The following is a 21,863-nucleotide window of genomic DNA, read 5'->3' as shown; positions in this document are numbered from 1 at the left end:
TAAATTTACAAGAAGCCTTAAGGCAGTTCACTTTTTGCGTGTGTGACTTGAGCGACACGTATGGAGGAAATATGAACTAAACTTAAGCAGAAAACATTATTTCCATTGCCTGTCTTTTTTGAACACGAATTTTAATTAAAATTTAAATGTAATTGCTGAAAGATTAAATTAATTGATTATAGATATTTCTTCATATCGATACAATAAAAAAAAAAAAAAAAAAGAAAAACAAAGAAAAAAAAAAGCTGACGAAATCATACAGTCTTGAACTCGTGCTTTACACATTTATAACGATATATTAATCCTATATTAAATTACATTAATAATATATTATAAATTACAACTCGTGGTTACTCAACGTTTTTTTTTACTAATTAATTACAACTAATTATTCGTGTCGATTTTTTATTTTCGATATGATTGAGTAATCGGAGGGACTTAAAAATTCACTTACCACTTAAGAAGTTTTACGATGGCTCCAAAACATTCCTCCAGGATTTAGGTCGAAATTCAGGATGGATGATACGTAGTTGGTTGAAAATGAGGTAGGTTAACATCGAAGTTGGTTGAAATCTTCTTCAATGACGCACTGACTCTAATTCGCGGTAGTTATTTTTTAACGAACGATCACTGAAGTTAATTCGCGAAACTCTACTCTACTCTTTTATAAATACAATCTATACGATTGTTAAAAAATCAAACAACTTTGCGAACTAATACTGACTCAATAACGACTGCATTGCACGCAATCGATGCAAATTCAATTGTTGTTTAAATCGCGAAACGCGAACGAACAAACACTGCTTCTACTTCGCGATGTTTTTATTTATATTTTAACGATACAAACACTCGATTATTTCATTGCTACACACGCGAAACAAAAAAATATAAACAAAATGATTAGTATCATTGTTATAACAAAAAGAACTATTAAATAAATTGTTAAAGATATGTGTGATATAAAAATATACTTATTTTAAGTCTTCGTTGATACTTGCAAGAAAAATATCCTGTTTTGTTATTCCCGATATAATGTTTCATCGAATTTACTATTGTTTAAATATTAATTTGTTTAACTCTACATATTTTTATATCGTTTAAACAAATCAAAAATTACGAATATTAAAAAAATATTAATTTTGTAATACTTACGTCTCGAGAAAGAGAGCTACGACGCTTACACGTCGGAGTATGAAGGAAGACTGATTGGATTACGGTCAAAGTCAACCAATGTTGTTTTTGTTCACGTTGTACGTAGTCAATGACCGCCAATTTACAATTTAAATCTAAGATATAATAATCTTCAATTATGTTATATTTAACACATGTTTCGATTCGTGTAATGTTTAATGGAATTTACTATTGTTTAAATATTAGTTTGTTTAACTGTACCTATTTTTATATCGTTTAAACAAATCAAAAATTACGAAAAATATTAATTTTGTAATACTTACGTCTCGAGAAAGAGAGTTACGATGCTTACACGTCGGAGTATGAAGGAAGACTGATTGGATTACGGTCAAAGTCAACCAATGTTGTTTTTGTTCACGTTGTACGTAATCAATGACCGCCAATTCAAAATTTAAATCTAAGAGATAATAATCTTCAATTATGTTATATTTAACACATGTTTCGATTCGTGTAATGTTTAATGGAATTTACTATTGTTTAAATATTAGTTTATTTAACTGTACGTATTTTTATATCGTTTAAACAAATCAAAAATTACAAAAAATATTAATTTTGTAATACTTACGTCTCGAGAAAGAGAGTTACGATGCTTACACATCGGAGTATGAAGGAAGACTGATTGGATTACGGTCAAAGTCAACCAATGTTGTTTTTGTTCACGTTGTACGTAGTCAATGACCGCCAATTCAAAATTTAAATCTAAGATATAATAATCTTCAATTATGTTATATTTAACACATGTTTCGATTCGTGTAATGTTTAATGGAATTTATTATTGTTTAAATATTATGTTTTTTTTTGTTTAAATATAAATTGTTTCGCAAAAAAAATCAATACGAATTAATATAAAATAGATATAAGAAATAAGGAAATAAAAAACAAATGCCTGTAGCGACGAACTATTTTAAATAAAAAATATGATTATTGGATTATAGGTATAAGTTGGTATCACTGATCTTGCCTTTTGGGCAGGTATGCTTTACAAAGTGATGGACGTTTTGAAGTAATTTTTAATCGTACAGAATTAAGGTGTATCTAAAAAAAACATGTAGTTTTTACATTTTTATTGAATGCAATGAAAAGATGAATTAAATAATTTTTAAAAAGAAAGTAGAACTACACAGGTAGTTCGCTATTGATACTTTTACTAAGTATTAGTGATAGATACTGTGCATTTTTTCAGTGATTTATAGAAGGTAATAATATTATACAATTATAAAAATATCTTTATGTCCAAAAATGGAAATAAAGATATTTATATTAATATTTATTTCTCCTTTTTTATATATAGTAAAATTGCATAACCTATTTTGATAAAATTGTTTACAATTTATCTCTTTAATGTCGTTTTATAAGTACAATATAATTATATAATTTATTTTAATATAAAGATATTTGTACGTTACCGTTTTAATAAAAAAATAATAAGCATATTTTTGTCATTGACTTTTATAAAAGATACTTTGTAATCTTCTAGATAAATTTCATTGTAAGAAATGGCAAACCTTCCATCAAATACTGGACAGCAATATTTTTGGAATTCCGGTATAACACAAATGCAAAATGTAGGATATTATTCTATACCGCCATCGAATTTTCCACCACCAAATTTTAATCAACCACCACCAAGTTTTCCTCCAACTAATTTTAATCAACCTCCACCTTCTTATAATGTGTCGGTTACTGCCATGCCAGAAGATAAACCAACGAATCAGTTTATGTCTTTTCATTCTGTTCCTTCTACTTATCAAGATAATACTACTGCCACGTATACAGATGATTCATATTCAAATCAAGCAACAACGCAGTGTAATAAGAATTATTATCCATCGTCGTTTTCTCAATCTGAGAATTTTAGTACAGAAAATTTTAATTCAAATTGGAATTCTAGAAATATATATCCTGATAATTTTAATAATGAATGGAATACTAATAGCTCATCAAATTGGTCAACCATGCAAAATAATGCTACCACATCTTGGTCTGAAGTTAACAGATCACAAAAGGAAAGTCAAATGGATTTGGAAAGTTCACAAAAAAATAAAATATCTGAATGGAGATATAACAATATAGAATCATCTCGAAATCATACAAGCAATAGAAAGCGTTCTAAAACTCCTGAAAATAGATCCAGGTCTAGTAGATCACCACGTAGATCACGATATGAAGATCAAAGGGACAAATATAAATATAAAAGAGACAGATCCAGTTCAAGAGATCATTCTCATGATAATGGAGATTCCAAACGAAGATGTTCATATAAAAGATATGGCAGTCATGTGTCATCTTCTGAAAGATCGTATATAAGTAGCAGAAACAGAAGAAGATCAAGATCTCCAGAATATCGACCCTCCAAAACGGTTAGTCCAAACAGTAGTAGTACAATGTTGAAATCGAAGTGTCCAACTGAACGAGAGTTATTACTAGAAAAGTATAGGTAAGTAAATATGTAAATAAATGTAATAGAATGTTAATTATCTACGTTGAAAAACATATCTATATGCAAGTTTAATTAAATAGACGAAATTACTGCGCGACCAGTAAAGATATGGAAAGAAAAATGGATGAGTTATCGGCCATGGGTCCAGAAGGAATAATGGAAAATGAACGTAAAATTTGGACCCGTACTGCACCAGCAGATTTATATTACACAAGAGATGAAACTAATTCAAAAATAATGAAGGGTACCCCAAAATTGCGTGATTTATGTGATTTATTTAAAGAAATACTTATAGATAGAGCAACAGCAGCACGTGCATTACAGGCATGTTCATGGATATTAAATAAATGTCTGCTTAATGTAATTATAATAAAACAGGTTTAACTTATATTACTATTTTTGAAGCCTCCATACGAGCCACCACCAAGAAAAACTAAAGCACGTCTTTGCAAACATAAATCAGAAGCTTGTAGTAGTTCATCATCAGACAGTGATAGTTCTATGGATGAGGATGACAGGACGATGGAAGAATTAATGACCAAGAAGCAACATCCTCAGAGATTACATCCTGAAATGTGGTTTAATGATCCTGGAGAGGTAACATTTGATGAATTTTATAAATGAAAATATAATTGTTTTTTTTTTTCATATCTATTTACAAAAACTTTTCATTTCTACATAGATGAACGATGGACCATTGTGCAGATGTAGCGCCAAATCACGAAGATCTGGTATAAGGCATGGAATTTATGCCGGCGAAGGTGCAATAAATAAATGCAATGTGAACTCGAATAACGCCGATAAATTATATCATTATCGAATTACAATCAGTCCTCCAACTAATTTTCTTACTAAAACACCAACAATCATAAAGCATGATGAACACGAATTTATATTTGAAGGATTTTCTATGTTGTCACACTTTCCTCTTGTAAAGTTACCAACATGCAAAGTAATAAGATTTAATATAGAATACACAATTCTCTACATAGATGAAAAATTGCCTGAAAATTTTACTATACAAGAATTAGATTATTTTCGTAAGTATATATTGAGTTTTAATATCTATTACGAGTTATTTTCAATATTATTATCATTATGTATATTTTCTTTTCTCCTGTTTTCTTTTTTATAGAAACATATTTATTCCGGGAAATATTAGAGCTTGTAGATTTTGATTTACAAGCTGCCCAAGATAAATCTGGCTGTGGACAATTTCACTTTATGCCAAGATTTGTACGTGATTTAGCAGATAATGGGCAAGAAATTTTATCCATGAATGAAGTTTTAAATTATTTAATAAAAAGTAGTACTCTTTTAATAGATCCGGAAGATCTACCTAGATTAATTGAAATGCCGCAATATAAATGGCAAAATTTTGCTGATGAAGTAAAAGGAATGGTTGTAACATATCCTGGAAAGAAACCATGTAGTGTTCGCGTGGATCAACTAGATAGAAATCAAGTTGATCAACCGCCAGGTGTGATTGCTTATCCCGAAATAGTACATTTTGGTATAAGACCACCACAGCTCAGTTATGCTGGAAATGCAGAGTAAGTATTACTCGGTCCATTATTTTCCTAATTATTCTATTAATATACTTTATTATTTTCTATTATTTATTTCGATTTTAGTTACCAAAAAGCATGGAGAGATTACGTTAAATTTCGGCATTTATTAGTTAACATGCCCAAGCCATCTTTTGAGGATAAGAGGAAACTCGAAGCGAAAGAAAATAAGTTACAAGAGTTGAGAACACAAAGTAAAATGAAGCGTAATGTCACTGTTGATGTAAGCTCTGAAGGTTTTTATAGAACAGGCATTATGTGTGACATAGTGCAGCATGCAATGTTAATACCTGTACTTGTATGTCACTTAAGATTTCATAAATCTTTGGATAATCTGGAACGTACATTGGGTTATGAGTTTAAAAATAGATATCTTCTTCAACTTGCTTTGACTCATCCTAGTTATCGCGAAAACTTTGGTACAAATCCAGATCATGCTAGAAATTCATTAACTAATTGTGGAATAAGACAGCCGGAATACGGCGATCGTCGAATACATTATATGAATACACGCAAACGTGGTATAAATACATTGATAAATATAATGTCAAGATTTGGAGCAAGACGAGAAACAGAATCTTCAATAGCACATAACGAAAGATTAGAATTTCTTGGAGATGCAGTCGTTGAATTTCTCACGTCCATTCATCTTTTTCATATGTTTCCTGATTTAGAGGAAGGTGGATTAGCTACATACAGAGCAGCAATTGTGCAAAATCAACATCTTGCTGTTTTGGCAAAAAAACTTAATTTAGAAGAATATATGCTTTATGCACATGGCAGTGATCTATGTCATGATCTAGAATTAAGACATGCGATGGCGAATTGTTTTGAAGCACTTATGGGTTCATTATTTCTTGATGGAGGAATAGAAGTTGCAGACAGAATTTTTGGTGAAACTCTTTTCAAAGATGAGGACGATCTTGCCAAAATTTGGGTGAATTATCCAAAACATCCATTGCAAGAGCAGGAACCAACGGGTGATAGACAATGGATTCCAAGCTTTGAATTATTGCAGGTATGATAAAACAATAAATATATATTAAAGATTCATTATTTATTAACTGTTCACATAAATATTATTATGTTATTAGAAATTGACGAAATTTGAAGAGTCTATTGGTATAGAATTTAGTCATATTCGTCTCTTAGCAAGAGCATTTACTGATCGTAGTATCGGATATACGAATTTAACACTTGGCTCAAATCAACGTTTAGAATTCTTAGGGGATACAGTCCTGCAACTTATAGTTTCAGAATACTTGTATAAGTTTTTTCCTGAACATCACGAAGGTCATTTGTCTGTAAGTATTTTATGTCTACATGTACATTTATTTAATAACTTATTAATTATTTTTCCATTATTTTCAATAGCTTTTAAGAAGTTCGCTTGTAAATAATAAAACACAAGCAGTTGTATGTGATGACTTAGGAATGACGAAGTATGCTCTTTATGGAAATCCGAAAGCGGAATTAAAAACTAAAGATAGAGCTGATTTGTTAGAAGCTTTCTTAGGAGCCTTGTATGTTGACAAAGGTTTAGAATATTGTCATGTTTTCTGTGATGTGTGTTTCTTTCCACGACTACAAGATTTTATTATGAATCAAGATTGGAACGATCCTAAGAGCAAATTGCAACAATGTTGTTTAACTTTGAGAACGATGGATGGTGGTGAACCAGACATACCAGTATACAAGTAAATACCAACGAATATGTAAAATCTACATTTTTATTTTTTTTATTAAATTTATTAAAATTCCTACAGGGTAATTGAGTGCAAGGGACCAACAAATACAAGAGTTTATACAGTTGCTGTATATTTCCAAGGAAAACGATTAGCTAAGGCATCAGGACATAGTATTCAAGAAGCAGAAATGAATTCTGCTAAAGAAGCTCTTGAAAAAAGCCAAGGTAATAAAGAGATAAAAATCATTATGAATTTTTATATTTATATAAATTATCATATATTATATATTTTCCTTTTTTTTTTGTAGATCTATTTCCACAACTGGATCATCAAAAGAGAGTAATAGCAAAAAGTATGAAGATGCAACAATGGCCAAATAAATACAAAATAAAAGATAAATTCACAAAATTCAGTGATAGATCTGATGATTCAGATTCTAGCCAACATCGTAAAAGAAATCATAATAAAACATAAGATCTGTGATATATTAATTCGATTATAATCGAAATAAAATTGTATTGTTATAATCGTGTTTTTTAACGTTAAAAAAATATATATATACATTCTTATCATTCTCTGAAATATTTAATCGAACAAAAATATTAATAGTATATCGAAAATTAGTAAAAATGTTCTACAAATTTATAAAAACCAAATAAAAAATTAATATGAATAAAATTAAGAAAAAATTATGCTACATGTGCTAAAAAAATATATAAATTCTATCTATTTGTCTTTCCATAAAAAATTGTATGTATATTAAATATTAAAAAATATATTCGTGACGATGTTTATTATATACAGTATATATAAATGTGTATCTATTAATGCAAAATTTACTGACTATTGTCTACCAAAATAGGATTAGTTTGTTCTATTAAATAATCATTTTCCTTTAATATTTTTGTACATATTTTCATATTATTTAAGATAGACAGTATATCCCACTTTTTAGATAGTAGTGCATGTTGTAGTTCAAATAATCCATATTTAAAACATTGTATTTGTGTACAAGTAGCTGTGGAATGAAGTTCTAAACCTAATTCGTGAATTAACGTTTTTAAATACTGCTCATATTCATTGATGCAAATAATTTCTAAAAATAATATATATATATATATTTAAATTTGTTAAAAAAAAAATTAAAATATTCTAATAGTTTAATTATTTTAATTTAACAATCTAATCTTACCAAGTGTGAATTCAGGAGGTTGAAAATTTATACATTTTATTTCATATAACACAGGGATTTCTGAGTGAGCTGGTCTAATTAAACCCTGTACTGCTAATTCATAAGCAGTTTGACTTTGAATATCTACTCCACAAATTCTAAAATATTAATTTAAAGTATATATTAATAATGTATTAGAATATATTTGAGTATATTGTAGAATTTTAAGCATGTATATATATATATATAAGTGTATAAATTAATGCTTACTCAAACATTTTTTTTTGATGAGAAGATTGCATCGAGGCACATATTTTGTCAATATGAGCTCTTTTGATATGTTTGTATGTAGATTTTTCTATTATTTTACCAGTTTTAAAATGATTATTTGTTGCTTGACCTAAGATCCCTTTAAGTCTGTAATATCTTGATGGTTTTGATTCTCTAATTTTATTTATCAATGAATTACCTCCATTAATACCGCATATTAAAACACCAGAAGTATCTATGGATAAACGATTTGCAGCAGATAAACTGATATCATTATATTGATAACGAGGTCCAACAACTAGTTCATCATCTGCATAATTAGGACGAACAATAACTTCTAGTTTTTCATTGGTTTTTCCTTCAATCACTACATAATTGTCAGGTGGCCTAACCTCCATTTCATTTAAATCTATAAAAACATATTTTTTTTTACAAACGGAATTGCCTTTATAATTTTATTTTTATTATAATTATGTTTACCTCTACATATATGTTTTATTATAGTATCTCGTACACTTAAATAATGTGTCAATGCTGGTTTATATATAACAAATATACTATTTAATAAGTTCCAAGCTGCACTCGCTTTGTATGGTATACGTTGTTTGACAGGTAACATTATTTTCACTTATAAAATAAATATTAACGTTTTCCTATAAATTATGTTCAATTATAATTGCTTTTATAACAAGATATTTGAAAATAAATAATAATAAATTTTAGGTTATGACTTCATGATCGACCACATGTATTTAATATTGGAATTATTTGCTAGATGTCGCTAGTTTCGAAGTCATCTATGTTTTCTTTTTTTTTTTTTTTTTAGAAAAAATATGATTTTGAAGAGTGCATGTATACTCCATTTTTTAATTACCGGGTCTGTAAAACAATTGGGTATGTTCAAATTTTATCGAATAACAACTCTTAATGCATGTATTAAAAATATTTTTAAACTATGTTCTATACATTTTGATAACCTTTGGTGATCCTAAATAAATTGATATAAAAAATACGTTCAATTCGGATAATCTTGTACAACTTACTTTTTTTTCTAGGAGCTTCTATTAATACTCGGTGGTTTGCCACGATGTCCGAATTACTTAACAAAGTTCCTGATGTAGATATCGATGCAAGTGGAAAGTTTAAATATATGTTACTTAATATTCATGATAAAACCAACGATGCCTTCAAACCAGTCGTTAGAGGTTATACTAAAGCAGAATGGCATGGTAAGTAGTTTATAACTATATTAATAATTGTATGTTCGTTTAACAGAGTAAGATGTGAACCACATACAAAAGAATGAAATGTTACAACAATTTCAATAATGTTCATAGGGATTTTATATATTATAGAACCAACTACAATTTGAAGTTTTTTCATTTCGCTTATACCTGCTTAACGTATATTTCTTATTTATTGCATGAATGAAATAAAAACAAAGTTACAGCGAATTATACATTTTTATGATATAATTATATGTGATATTTTAATTTTTATATAAGCACTTATATTATATTATTTACAATATTAAAAACATTCTATACAGATTTATGAATTTATATTTATGACAATTAAGTGCGATAAAAGATTTTTTTAAAGCTATAAGATTAATGTTTCTCAATAATATTTTTTATACACATATAAAACGTGCTGACGCGTTTGAAAATTGTATTTATGAAAAGGCTACAAAATAATTTCTACATACATTTGCTTAAGAAAAATACAGTTGTGGAATTTTCATTTTCTTTTTAATTTTTTTTGTCTTAATAAATAGCTTTGATGGAATGTCTATATTATTCCCTTTTTTCTGCAATGATAGTATCTTGAAAAAACATAGTAACTTTTAATTCCAAGTATTTAGACTGGCAGTTGATATTTTTAATTAGTTCCAAAAATTTACATAGTAGTACGAATGTATGTGCTAAACATTCAGAAGTCCCACCAATAATTTCATATTTACTTTTATATGTATTTATATTCATCATTTTATAATTATAGAATAACTATTCTCTGCATCATGAATTTTATTTTCCTAAAAACTGTGATTTTGTAGGATCAATTGACATATTTTTTTGTTGTTTCCATGAAACTTTCTCTATTTGAATGTAAGATGTTTTTGTTTCTCCAAATATTGCCAGCTTTGTATATATCAAACTGATAATGTTATACATACATACATACATACATACATACATACATACATACATACATACATACATACATACATACATACATACATACACACATACATATATAACGTTAATAAGAAAGTTAAGAGTAAAGAAAGTTTCAGATTCCTTGTACCATAGAATGATAATTCAAAATCAGTCGATAGAGTCACGACAAATGAAGAAACCTTTTTGGGAGTGTGAAATTGTACCTTCAAAATATATTTATTTTCTCGAATCATCTTCAATATGATTCGTAATCAACACGCACTCCGCTTTTTTATTTCCATCTATTATCTCAAACGTTCTTACAAATGCAAGACGCACTAAGAAGCTCTTCTGAAACAGCACCAAGCTCTTTGTATACTGAAGCCTAACTTACAGGTTTTTTGATTTGTATTCTTCAAGTTTATATTTTTAGCTTCGTTATTATTCTTTTTAGATTGTCGAGATTTCAGATCTGTCGTTTTTAGCTTCTCGTCACATTTAACCTGCTCTCAGGTACTGTCCTCCTCGTCACAACGTTCTATAAGATCAACGTCGGTGATTTTTGATTGTTTTTCTTTTTCCTGAATAGTCGTCAATTTCGATTCCTTGTTCTTCGTTTGATTACAATCATACTTATCTGGATATTCGTTTATATCCTCCATCTTTCGCAAAGGTTTCGAAATTTCTCTAACCGGCGATGGAAACCCAACAAGATCTGGATCGGTATTAGTATGAGTTAAAGTGAACGGTAATTTTAAAGAAACGTCACCGCCTATCGTTGAGATTATCAGTTTTACCTGTAAAAACGTTAACGAAAACGTTTACAAATATATCCCATTAATTTTCCTATTCTATCTTCTTACCTATAAACCTACATACATACACAGATAAGAAAATATAATCTTTATCTTCAAGAATTACCTTCACGTAATAGGATACGTAAATAGCAAAAACATTTCGATCTTCTGGTCCATTTCCAGGACAAACGATTGTAGAAGCTAAGGTAGCACCAGCTTTGGTATAACTATCTTCCAAAGCAATCCAATTTTTACTGGATCCTTTGATGGGTTTCAAAGTGTAACATTTTTTTAAACTAGACCCTGGCCCTATAGGGCAACCCTCTTGAGAAGATACAAGTGCTACCACGTTTTTAAATTTACCATTACTGAACATACAAACGTCGACGTGTTGAACGACGAAAACCTGAACACATAGACAGAAAGAAAGAGAGAAAGAGAGGATATATAGAAATAGATAGAGCGAGCAAGCGAATAAAGTTCCTTTCGATCGATAGAAAGCTCTCTCCGAGCAAATCCATCCAAATAATAGATTCAAACATTAATTTACATCGCATACAATAATGAAACGTGTTGCTCAGTGAATTCGAACGGATATTCTCGGTAAATACAAATTTACACAACGCGCGTTATACGAGTATTATATAATAATTATACTAGCTTATGTTTTGACATTATAGAAATAGATAAAATTTAACCAACCATTTACCGATATATCAGCATTAACGTCATATTCTCTCTAGTAGCTTTTATGAATAACAATAAGCATAATGTTATAGAATTTCCTCATGATATGAAAATTTTACTATATATATATGTGTGTGTATATAAATGTATATATATGTATATATAATAATATGTATATGTATAATATATCTCTTTGTCTAGCTGAGAATTAATTGAGTGAATTATATTCTCTCGTTTTATCGATTTTATATACTCTCTCTTTCCTTATCTCTCTCTCTCTCTCTTTCTCTCTAAATACCCCTTAGAAATGTGGATTTTCCTATGGTAAACAATACATTATATATTATACGTTATATACCGAATAGATCAATGTACACATAAAGCTTTACGTAAGAGAAATAATATAAGAGGACTACAATCACTACTAATATATCTAGCTGGGCTTTCACAACGTCTCTCTACAAATTGATTTATTTATCGAAGGACGAATGTCGTTTAAGTTTGATCCTGTTATAGACGGTAGTGTAGTTAGAGTAACAAGAGTAGCTACTACTTGTACGATAATGACAACAATGACAAGAACAAAAACAACAGCAATAACAACAACAACAAACGAGAACCAAACATGTTTTATAGTCACGGTGGTCAATGTCGATGCGTTTTCCTTTTCAAACAATGACTACTGTCCTTGACGAACAGGGAAAGGACGTAATCGACTTGCTCGATTTTATAGACGTTCGTGTATATATACGTACATATATATATGTGTGTGTGTGTGTATTTGCCTTTTGTTTATTGTCTGTTATTTCGATTTGATTTTCTCTCTCTCTCTCTCTCTCTTTCTCTTTTTCTCATATATCCCACGTTGGAAAACATTCAAACTGAGACAAAAGGGATGAACAGGTGATATGCTTTTTTTTTTTGCTTTTTTCCTCTCTTTTTTCACTGTAGTAGTAAAGGTCAACGATAGTATCAGTCGTAAGGGACGTGTAAAAAGAATGGGGGAAAAAATATAGATATATAGGGTCGCAAAAAATATCACGTTTAATCTCTGCTATAACTCTTGGCCGAAATAACGGAAGAACTTTGAAATAGGGGTGGTGGATGTGGTTGGTATAAAAGTGTTTTCTTAGATAATAAGTATGTCGCATATTTCCTTGTTCGGGTTATAATTGATAAACTTTCGTCACTGAGAATATACTGCTTATCTTGAAACTATAAGCACACGTGTGTGTATATTTCTATTTATTATAATTCATTGTAATTATTAATTTTTTTTTTGCAATTTTATCTAGAATATCGCTTTAAGGATATCATAGAATTTTTTTCAAAGATCGCGTTTAATATATATATTTTTTTTTTTGAATTTTAAAGTGCTAAGAAAAAAGAAGAAAAAAAATACGATACTTATAACAGGTTTTATAAAAGATCGTGATTTATTAAGAAAAATGTTTTTAATTTTTGTATTAAGGACTTATAAAAAAAAAAACAAACAAGAAAAAACAAACATAAATATTACTGCTGATTGATGTTATTAGAATGTAAAAGTTTATTTTTACATGTCTATTTTTTTTTAAATCAAAAATGTTTCTAAGCAAGACAGTTTTATTTTATTTTATTTTATTTTGCTTTGCTTTGTTTTGTTTTACTTTATCATAGTTTCTGATTTCTAGAGAGAAAAGAAGTAGAGATATAAGAGAACATGATGATAAAATGAATCTTAATGTATTTATTTGAGGAAAACAGGTTGTACCGACACTCATTTAATTCAAATCATGCAAATTTCTACGTTGGTTAGATGTAATTAATCGTGCTTTGTTGTCTAATTTCAAGGAAATTAGATTCAATTAAATGTTCTTTAGCATAATTTAATAGCTATTATATAAATGAGACACATTAAGAAAATACGATTTGTCACATCGTTTTTAATGTATCCTTCAAATTTATATCTCCGATGGCCCAGCAAAAGAGTATAAGTTAAAAAGGTTACTATTAATTGGGTCATCATTTTAAATAAATAGTCGGTATTTATAATAAAATATTAATGGGTAATATGTTACACAACCCTGACATTTAATTATTTATACTGATCAAAATATTCGACATATACTGATCATCTAATTTCATAATACACTTGATGTTAATTAACAAAAATATTGATCAAATAAATATAAATTTATCCTTGGTAAAATTTATCCTGATTCAAAACAATGTAATTACGTTAAGGTAATATTTTACATTGATGTTCTTTACTTATGGCATATATGTATAATATTTTTTAAGTCCAATAAGAAAACGAGATATATGTATTCACGTACGATATCTAACATTTAATACATTACACGTTGCACTTTATTAATTTAATATTATAAATGCTTCTCTCCAACACTAATTATTCTAATTTATATTCTTTTGCTCGTTCACCCGTAATATAAATGCACGATAACGAAGGACATTTTCTTACTCGAATATAATTGTACCTCCTTTACTTTTTGCACGATCGTAACTTTATTTATTACAATCGTAATTTTATTGTCTTTCATGTTATTGTTATATTTCCTTTATATCTACTTTTCATATTCATAATTTACGTTCTTGTTATATATTTCTCTATATATTTTTTTACACCTGTTTTTATCTATCAAAAGAAAAAAAAAAAATTATGTATTCTTTTCAGACTGATTGGTTAACGAAAAGATAAGACGTATTCGATGTATTATAAAAAATATAAATGTAAAAATATTCGTGATAAGTTTATATTATTATTATATTTTTCTATGGATTTCTATCGAAGAAAACAGGAAAAAAATAATGAAAGAGAGAGAGAGAGAGAGAGAGACACCTCCATAAAATTCATCATACTTTTCTCGTTTTTTCTCGTTCTACGGATGAACGATCACGACAGAGATATTATTGCATGTCATTTAATTCCATTGGAACGACAGTCTCAGTGTTGTAAAGCTCGGTCGATTGAAATTGGAGACAGAGAGGGAGTGAGAGAGAGAGAGAGAAAGAGAGAAAGAGAAAGAACAGGCATAAATAGAAAGTTTTGTTGCATTATAAATTATGGATTTTTATATATCGACGTAGTTATCAATTAGTCTTTTTTGTTAAATTAACTCCTGTTATATAGATATCTATATACAAATTTAAATCCGAGAGAATGGATATATTTGTAACGGTTTAAAATTATTCGATAAAAGAATGGATACTGTAAAAAGAGAAAGAGAGAAAGACTGAAATACTGCAACTTCCGTTTTAATCGGCGCAGAACTTTAAAAATTTCACATAGACATTCTCTTTCTAATATTATAGGTTGCTCTATCTAAAAAAAAAAAAAAAAAAAAAAAAAAAAACTATTGCGGATTAGAATAAATAAAATCGAGAGAACGTATCGATAGAGCTGAAATATAAGATTAAAATCTTGCTGAAAAAATAAATGTGAATTTTTTATTTAATCTTTTTTCTTTTTTTTTTTTTCCTTTCAATATCCTTACCTTAATTCGTCTGACGGATTTGCTACTATTATTGTTAACATTGACGTGGACAGTTATAGAATCCCCATGGGCATAAATTGCTCGATCTAATCTTGCTTCTAAACCGACACGTCCATCGCTCAATATAAATGGTTTTTCGATGGCTGCTTGTGGTCCTATATTTTCTATAAGGCAAAGAAATTATTTTCTTTTGTCGAAAAGATTGTCCATTCTTATTTCTTTCTTTTCTATTTTTCATCCTAAAATTTTTAATTCGATCAAAACGATATAATAGCTTACCCTCGTCCTCGAGGATTTCATTGGTAGCGAACGAGAATCTTGGTTTGTTAATTTGAATCCTTGATGGTATCATCGTTGATGTAGGTACACTATACATCGTAAAACATGGTAAGGGTGGTTTCGTCGTTCGTTGAATCACTCTAATGCCCATTCTAACGGTTGATTTTTGATGCAACTTATCGTCGGATCGATCAGCTGATCACGTACCATACGCATAAAAAGTACAATATAGATAAAAACGAAGAATACAGATAATAAAACGTGAACTTTCTAATGCGTGATTAATTTTTTGTAGAAATGTTTATTAACAAAAAAAGACAATTTTCTGTTGTAATTATTAATCGTTGGAGAAACGCGTATGAATACTATTTATATGAACATTTAATGTGCACGTGTATGTGTGTGTCCTTTGTGTATATATATATATATATATATATATATATATATATATATATATTTCTTTTTCTTTTTTTTTTTTAAGTATTTCTACTACAGTAAATGTTAAAGTAAAATATACAAATGGAAAATTTTCATTATTATTGCATATATGTCAAGTTGTGCATTAAACAATATTAAATATTAATAACTTGTAATTTTCTCCACACAACTACATGCACGTATTTCGTATATTTCATATTTTTCCATTAATTAAATCTCATGAATATCATACGTGCAAATAGTGAAAGTATAAAAGATAAAATTAACAATTCGAAAGATTAAAAAAATTATTTTGAAATCAAATCGATTGTGACGTATTAAAAGAACGAAGAAAAAAAGATTAAAGAGAAAAGAATGCCTTCGAAAATTTTCTTTTCTTTGTTTTTGTTTACTCATTCCTACTTGACATAAAAAAACAATTTTTCACTCACCCACGTAAGCTTTAACGTCGTAACTCGTTCCGATGGGTGCGCCAGTATATTCCTTAGCAGGTACCAATTGCACGGATGGCGGTGCTAAGGATGTAATTTCCATGGTGAATGCGTAAGCGTTCGATCCCAATCTCTTTACCAGAGCATCCTGAAAGTATTCGTATAAATGTATTACTTTGATTAAATTCGTAGAGAATGATTCTACTTTTTCTTTTGCTTGTATATGCGTGCATATATATCTATACATACGCTTATATACAGGATATACATACATACATATTTACGTGGTATATATATATATATATATATATAGGTATATATATATATATATATATATATATATAGGTATATATATATATATATATATATATGTATAGGGTTGATAAAAATTTTCTAAGTGATTTTAAAAAATAATAATTACTCTTTTTCGAAAAATTTTATACTCATTTTTTTTCTTTTTCTTTAAAAGGAAAACAAAATTTAAACCTGTGAAAACTACAAGCCTAGAAATCCCTTTGTTCCAATCTGTGAAATAATAATCTTCCTATTATTTTCGATTCAATTATAAATCCGATATACAGGAAATTAAAAACGTCGAAAGATTTGATGATTTATACCTGGATTACATTTTGACCGAGTTTATTGGATTTGCATTTCGATATATGCATGTGGTTGATTACTCACTGGTTGATTATTACTCTTTCGTTTGTTTAATTATGATTTACTGTGATACTCTCTATATGATAATACATAAATACGTATATATTTATATTATATGAGATTGATTCGTAAACATGGACATTCTCAAGTGAGTTTAAAGGGACACATAGTCTTCTTATAATCTCACCTAAAAAATAAATAAAATAACTATATATAAGAATGAGTATGACTGATACAAAAAGTCTGTTAAAATTATTCTATTGTTTATTCTTTATCTTAATTTTTATCATATGTTAGTAATACCTATATGAAAAAGATTAGAAGTAAGAAATAGGATAGCAAAGTATCATTCTTATATTTATATTATTTCTTATTATATATATTTGTGATATAAAATGATTTTGTGAGTTAAAATCATCTTCATTTTTACCTTTACCTTAATTCGAATAATGTTGTCTAGTAATATATGAAAATGATAACTAGTAATAAATATAATAAGAAATTCATATCTTTATCTTAATCTTTATCGTTCTATCAATATTAATTAATAAAGAGAGAGAATATATATAAGAAATAATAATAAAAGAATATGTATATAACTGATATAAAAATGATATGAAGCTATTATTTTAATATTTATCTTTATTACGTTTATACACATCCTTTTTCTTTTATTAAATCATATTATGTTAAATAATTCGTAATAATAAAATTTATATGTCGCGAGAAATGTTTTCCAAGAATTTCGAGAATTTTTATTCGTTCACGTTGATTCCTATCTTCATTCTCTATCATTCTTTTCTTTTTCTAGAATATTTAATGAAATATCTATAGCACGTTCGATTTTCATTATCCTTATTTTACTAAGCACCGTTTAATTTTAATTCGCTCTCTATATATTATATCTTGAAAGCATATTGTATAATTAACGATCATAATCCGAGAAGCCAAACAGATATTAATCCTTCGCTAATATTCTATGAATCTTATCATTTATCTGCTTGTACATCTATAATTCATAGAGAATAGAAATTTAAAAAGCATTGTTCAAAAAGTTATAAATGCAGATTATCGTTTGACTATTGTCAAATAGTTTGTTTTCTTTCTCCTTTTTTCTTCTTTAAATTTTCAATCATTTTACCATCTGTTATTATAACAACTAAATTCTTCAACACATGATTTATTGATTTTTGTATTTTTGTATTATTTGATATTACTTTTTATTCATTTTCAGTTTAAATAAAAATCGTATGAAATTTCACTCTTATCGAAAAACACATCGCATCGCGTCGCGTCGCATCATTTCGCATTGCATTGCATCGCATCACAATGCAACGTATTGCATTATGTCATTTCCAAAGGAAAATTCTGCATTGAAGGTGATATATATAGGAGAAATTGGTGAAGGAAGGAGAAGAGGAAGATAGCGGAGGTGGAAAATGATTGATGAAACATGTCAAGAATGCCGAATCATAACGAGTTTTTTTATCGTGATTGACCCGTTTGTAACAGATATCGTAATTATTGGAACTATGAATATTATTTGTTCGTCTGTTTCATCTTTTATCTTCTTTTTTCTTTCTTTTCTTTTGGTCCTTATAAATATATTTTCCTTGTTTTATATATATATAAAATATTATATATTATATATATTTATATATATATAAATATAATTTCTTTTTTTCTATTTTTTTTTATTTTCTTTATTTACTTATAATAATTTTATATATATTAAAGTTCGCGTATACGCAAGTGCATCGCTAATAAATTTTTTGAAAAATAATGTAAAATGAATCAACAATGAATTGGGTTCTTTAAAAGATCTATCAAATGTTATGCTAAAATATTTGATTAGCGTGTGCTGATTATTATCGAATTGATATTATTAATTAATTGTTCAATTACGTGTCGGATTATGATAGATCAGTTGAATAATTGTAATGGCCTAGTATCATATTAAATTCTTTTTTTAGATATACAATCAAATTCATTATTAGAATTTTGTATTAATATCGATTCAAAGTAATCGATTACAAATAAATTAAATTTTGTTCTGTTTTAACGAAAAGTTCGTCGATTTTTTTATGTTACATATACATATATTATATTATAATAATAATAATATATCTACTATCGCGAGTTACGATAAATCGATTATTTCGACTGAAATGACCATCGAATTTTCTTCCAATTCTCTATGTGATACAATTAAACGCCGCAAATTGTTTCCCGGTATTTGACGGGTTTTGGCTACGTCAAAATTAATAACAAAATATCAGAATTTCCATCGTAGAGAATACATTCTAACGTACGAACAAATGCACCGTGAATCACATTGTCTCATACTAACTATAGTTTTCCCTTTTTCACGCTTACTATTAACGAAAAACGCGAACCTATTCCCATGCTATGTTTAATTCACGACGAAGAGTATAATTCGTTTTCAATTTTAATATAAGCTGCATAATAAAGACATTCTATTTCACGATTGACTAAAAATCAAAATCAGATATGATCGATTGCCGTGACTGTGTGAATCGTGATGATGTTTACGTTAGACAAAGACGAATTTGACTTTTACAAATTCAAACGAATCGTGATTCACGAAAGCGTAATTCACATCTCTCGTGTGATCTCTCCCGTGGTGATTCACGCGAGATATTAAAACTTTTTGTTGTCGTTATCTCGAACGAAACGAAAGAATTCTCTTTCGATTGCTAAAAATAATAAATGATAATCGATGATCGATTATATATAATTATCGAATAAATCGATGAGCTTGTTGTAAAATAACGAACTTATATACATTTTTTCTTTTCTTTTTTTCGAATTAAGATATGACGTTCTCTTCGTAGAGTTTATCCAGTAAAAAAACGATTTTCCCTTTTTCTTTTTTTCTCCTTTTTTTTTCTTTTTTTTTTTTTCATGAATTCCTTTCACGTGTCCCTTTCCTTTGACGATTTGCACGATCTTGTCGATCTCGTTAATAATCGCCCTTCCCTCTCCTCCTTTTTTTTATCCTTTTATAAATACTCCGTTTTTTCCTCCCTCTCTATGTCGAAAAACGAAAACCCGAGTTTCCTACAGCGTAATAAATAATACTAAAACGTTTCAACCCCTCACGATCGTCAACGAAATTGTGACGAGAATATGTAGGAGAGGTTGATGAGATATTTTTTCTGAGAATAAAACTAAAAACATTTTATCATTATTATTTTTTTTCTCCTTCTCTCTTTCTGAATATTATATTGAATACAATGAATATATTGAAGAATACTATTATTTTTGTTGTTTTTTTTTTGAGGGGGATTTTTTCTTATATAAACAAAAAAAAATTAAGATAATTAAACGTTGCATAATAAACGTGTATTTTTCTTATACCAATGTTTCCTCTTTTCTTCTTCTTTTACTTTTTACTTTTATTTTCATTTCTGTTTTTTTTCAAACTTTTCCCTCTTGTAACCACATACTAATATATTTATTTATTCCTTCCCTTCTTGTTTTTCTTCTCTCTCTCTCTCTCTCTCTCTCTCTCTCTCTCTCTGCGTTTCATTTACCCTCTCATTCGTCCCTTCATTATTCATCATCTTCGAAGAGAATTGAGAAGGGTACGTGAACGTACAAGCTCAAATGAGATTTAATTGTTAAAGAGAAGGAGGAAACCTTCGCTATCACGTTCGTTTCACCGACAAGTTCAGATGCAATTATATTTCGAATAAATGATTTATAATCGAAGCTTTCGAATAGACGCGCGGTGTTTATCTTTTTCTCCCTTTTCTTTCCCTCCTCTTTTCCCTTTTTTCTGTTTTTTTTTCTTTTCTTGCTTTTCGATTTATGACGTAAACCAATCAACGCGAGAGTAGTTTATGGATTATTTCCTAGGTAGGAGAGTGGAAACTCGTGGGATTCGAAAATGCAGGAAACGGGAAGTGATTCGAGTGAAGTTAATTTTAAATCATATTCTGCGAGCGAAAGAGAGAGATCGAAAGGGATAGAGAGAGTAAGAGTGAGAGTTCAGCAGTGATTTCTCTCTGAAAACTTCTCTATTTTATTTCCGCAACACTCTTGAATCCTTTTCGAAAGAGAAAGTAGACTAATTTGAAAATCGAGTCTCTCTCTCTCTCTCTCTCTGTATCTGTCTCTCTCTCTCTCTTCCTTCTTCCCTCGTTTTCTTCCTTTTGAGATTCACAAAACTTTATTTTCTTTCTGAATCGTTTCTTCCGACGTTTTTCAAGATCTTATTGAGATCTGATATTTGATAAGACACTTTAAACGGACTTTTTCTCTCTTTCTCTCACCCTTTCTCTTTTCTCCTCTCTCGAGATTCCATCATTGTATTATGTAGTATCATCCTCGAAATGAGATAGGTTTTTCTCAGGACAAAATGGGATTGTATGAAAGAAAAGAATTTGTCGATGGAAACTGTGTTTAATATAGAGAAAAAGAATTTCTTATTTTCTTTTATTTATGTTGTCTTTCCTTTTCTTTTCTTTTCTTCCTCTTTGAAAGAAATTGATTATATTACAGATACATCGAGTTGGCCAATAATTGAATCTTTGAGTTGAATCAGAGATTTTTTTTTTCCAT

The 21,863-nt window shown here is 28.5% G+C and overlaps 4 protein-coding genes across 6 annotated transcripts in view; 2 read left to right on the top strand and 2 right to left on the bottom strand.

The window, feature by feature from the left end:
- The first annotated feature begins 2,147 nt into the window (after nucleotides 1-2,147).
- LOC127068227 (ribonuclease 3) lies at nucleotides 2,148-7,414 on the top strand. Its single transcript, XM_051004074.1, has 11 exons — nucleotides 2,148-2,387; nucleotides 2,669-3,628; nucleotides 3,712-3,955; nucleotides 4,037-4,228; nucleotides 4,314-4,671; nucleotides 4,767-5,184; nucleotides 5,266-6,217; nucleotides 6,294-6,503; nucleotides 6,574-6,896; nucleotides 6,966-7,111; nucleotides 7,195-7,414. Exons 2-11 carry the CDS (start codon nucleotides 2,688-2,690, stop codon nucleotides 7,359-7,361), a joined length of 3,951 nt encoding a protein of 1,316 aa, XP_050860031.1. The 5' UTR covers nucleotides 2,148-2,387; nucleotides 2,669-2,687; the 3' UTR covers nucleotides 7,362-7,414.
- A 170-nt stretch (nucleotides 7,415-7,584) lies between these two features.
- Nucleotides 7,585-9,096, bottom strand: LOC127068261 (pseudouridylate synthase TRUB2, mitochondrial). Of its 2 annotated transcripts, XM_051004204.1 has the most exons (5): nucleotides 8,809-9,096; nucleotides 8,528-8,737; nucleotides 8,329-8,458; nucleotides 8,080-8,216; nucleotides 7,585-7,983 (listed from the first exon to the last, which is right to left on the bottom strand). In XM_051004204.1, exons 1-5 carry the CDS (start codon nucleotides 8,945-8,947, stop codon nucleotides 7,724-7,726), a joined length of 876 nt encoding a protein of 291 aa, XP_050860161.1. In that variant the 5' UTR covers nucleotides 8,948-9,096; the 3' UTR covers nucleotides 7,585-7,723. The 2 variants fall into 2 exon arrangements, with proteins under 2 accessions (XP_050860161.1, XP_050860159.1); XM_051004202.1 differs by having other exon boundaries at nucleotides 8,329-8,737; nucleotides 8,809-9,094.
- Nucleotides 9,097-9,136: 40 nt separating this feature from the next.
- The window catches only part of LOC127068273 (14 kDa phosphohistidine phosphatase-like), a 46,409-nt gene continuing 33,682 nt past the window's right edge, over nucleotides 9,137-21,863 (top strand). Inside the window, exons 1-2 of the mRNA XM_051004225.1 lie at nucleotides 9,137-9,222; nucleotides 9,384-9,557. Of these exons, the coding sequence (XP_050860182.1) occupies nucleotides 9,162-9,222; nucleotides 9,384-9,557 (235 nt within the window). The 5' untranslated portion in view covers nucleotides 9,137-9,161. The remainder of the gene's footprint in view (nucleotides 9,223-9,383; nucleotides 9,558-21,863) is intronic.
- LOC127068245 (phosrestin-2-like) overlaps nucleotides 9,910-21,863 on the bottom strand; it is a 43,763-nt gene continuing 31,809 nt past the window's right edge. The window contains exons 7-11 of one of the 2 annotated variants that reach the window (XM_051004164.1): nucleotides 16,617-16,764; nucleotides 15,748-15,942; nucleotides 15,469-15,632; nucleotides 11,409-11,690; nucleotides 9,910-11,284 (exon numbers count right to left, since the gene is read on the bottom strand). In XM_051004164.1, coding sequence (XP_050860121.1) covers nucleotides 10,997-11,284; nucleotides 11,409-11,690; nucleotides 15,469-15,632; nucleotides 15,748-15,942; nucleotides 16,617-16,764 — 1,077 coding nt within the window. In that variant the 3' untranslated portion in view covers nucleotides 9,910-10,996. The remainder of the gene's footprint in view (nucleotides 11,285-11,408; nucleotides 11,691-15,468; nucleotides 15,633-15,747; nucleotides 15,943-16,616; nucleotides 16,765-21,863) is intronic. The other variant, XM_051004163.1, reaches the window with a different exon arrangement.

The sequence above is a fragment of the Vespula vulgaris genome, chromosome 12 (genome assembly GCF_905475345.1).
Source record: "Vespula vulgaris chromosome 12, iyVesVulg1.1, whole genome shotgun sequence".
Classification (NCBI taxonomy): domain Eukaryota; kingdom Metazoa; phylum Arthropoda; class Insecta; order Hymenoptera; family Vespidae; genus Vespula; species Vespula vulgaris.
Note: the sequence above shows the minus strand (reverse complement) of the source record. Positions and strands in the feature narration are given on the sequence as shown.

Coding starts and splice junctions, on each gene's coding strand:
- LOC127068227 (XM_051004074.1), top strand. CDS start 2,688: ATGGCAAACCTTCCATCAAATACTGGACAGCAATATTTTTGGAATTCC. Junction 6,504..6,573: donor ATCACGAAGGTCATTTGTCT/GTAAGTATTTTA, acceptor TATTTTCAATAG/CTTTTAAGAAGTTCGCTTGT. Junction 7,112..7,194: donor AGCTCTTGAAAAAAGCCAAG/GTAATAAAGAGA, acceptor TTTTTTTTGTAG/ATCTATTTCCACAACTGGAT.
- LOC127068261 (XM_051004202.1), bottom strand. CDS start 8,947: ATGTTACCTGTCAAACAACGTATACCATACAAAGCGAGTGCAGCTTGG. Junction 8,738..8,808: donor AATAAAACATATATGTAGAG/GTAAACATAATT, acceptor ATGTTTTTATAG/ATTTAAATGAAATGGAGGTT. Junction 7,984..8,079: donor ACCTCCTGAATTCACACTTG/GTAAGATTAGAT, acceptor TATTATTTTTAG/AAATTATTTGCATCAATGAA.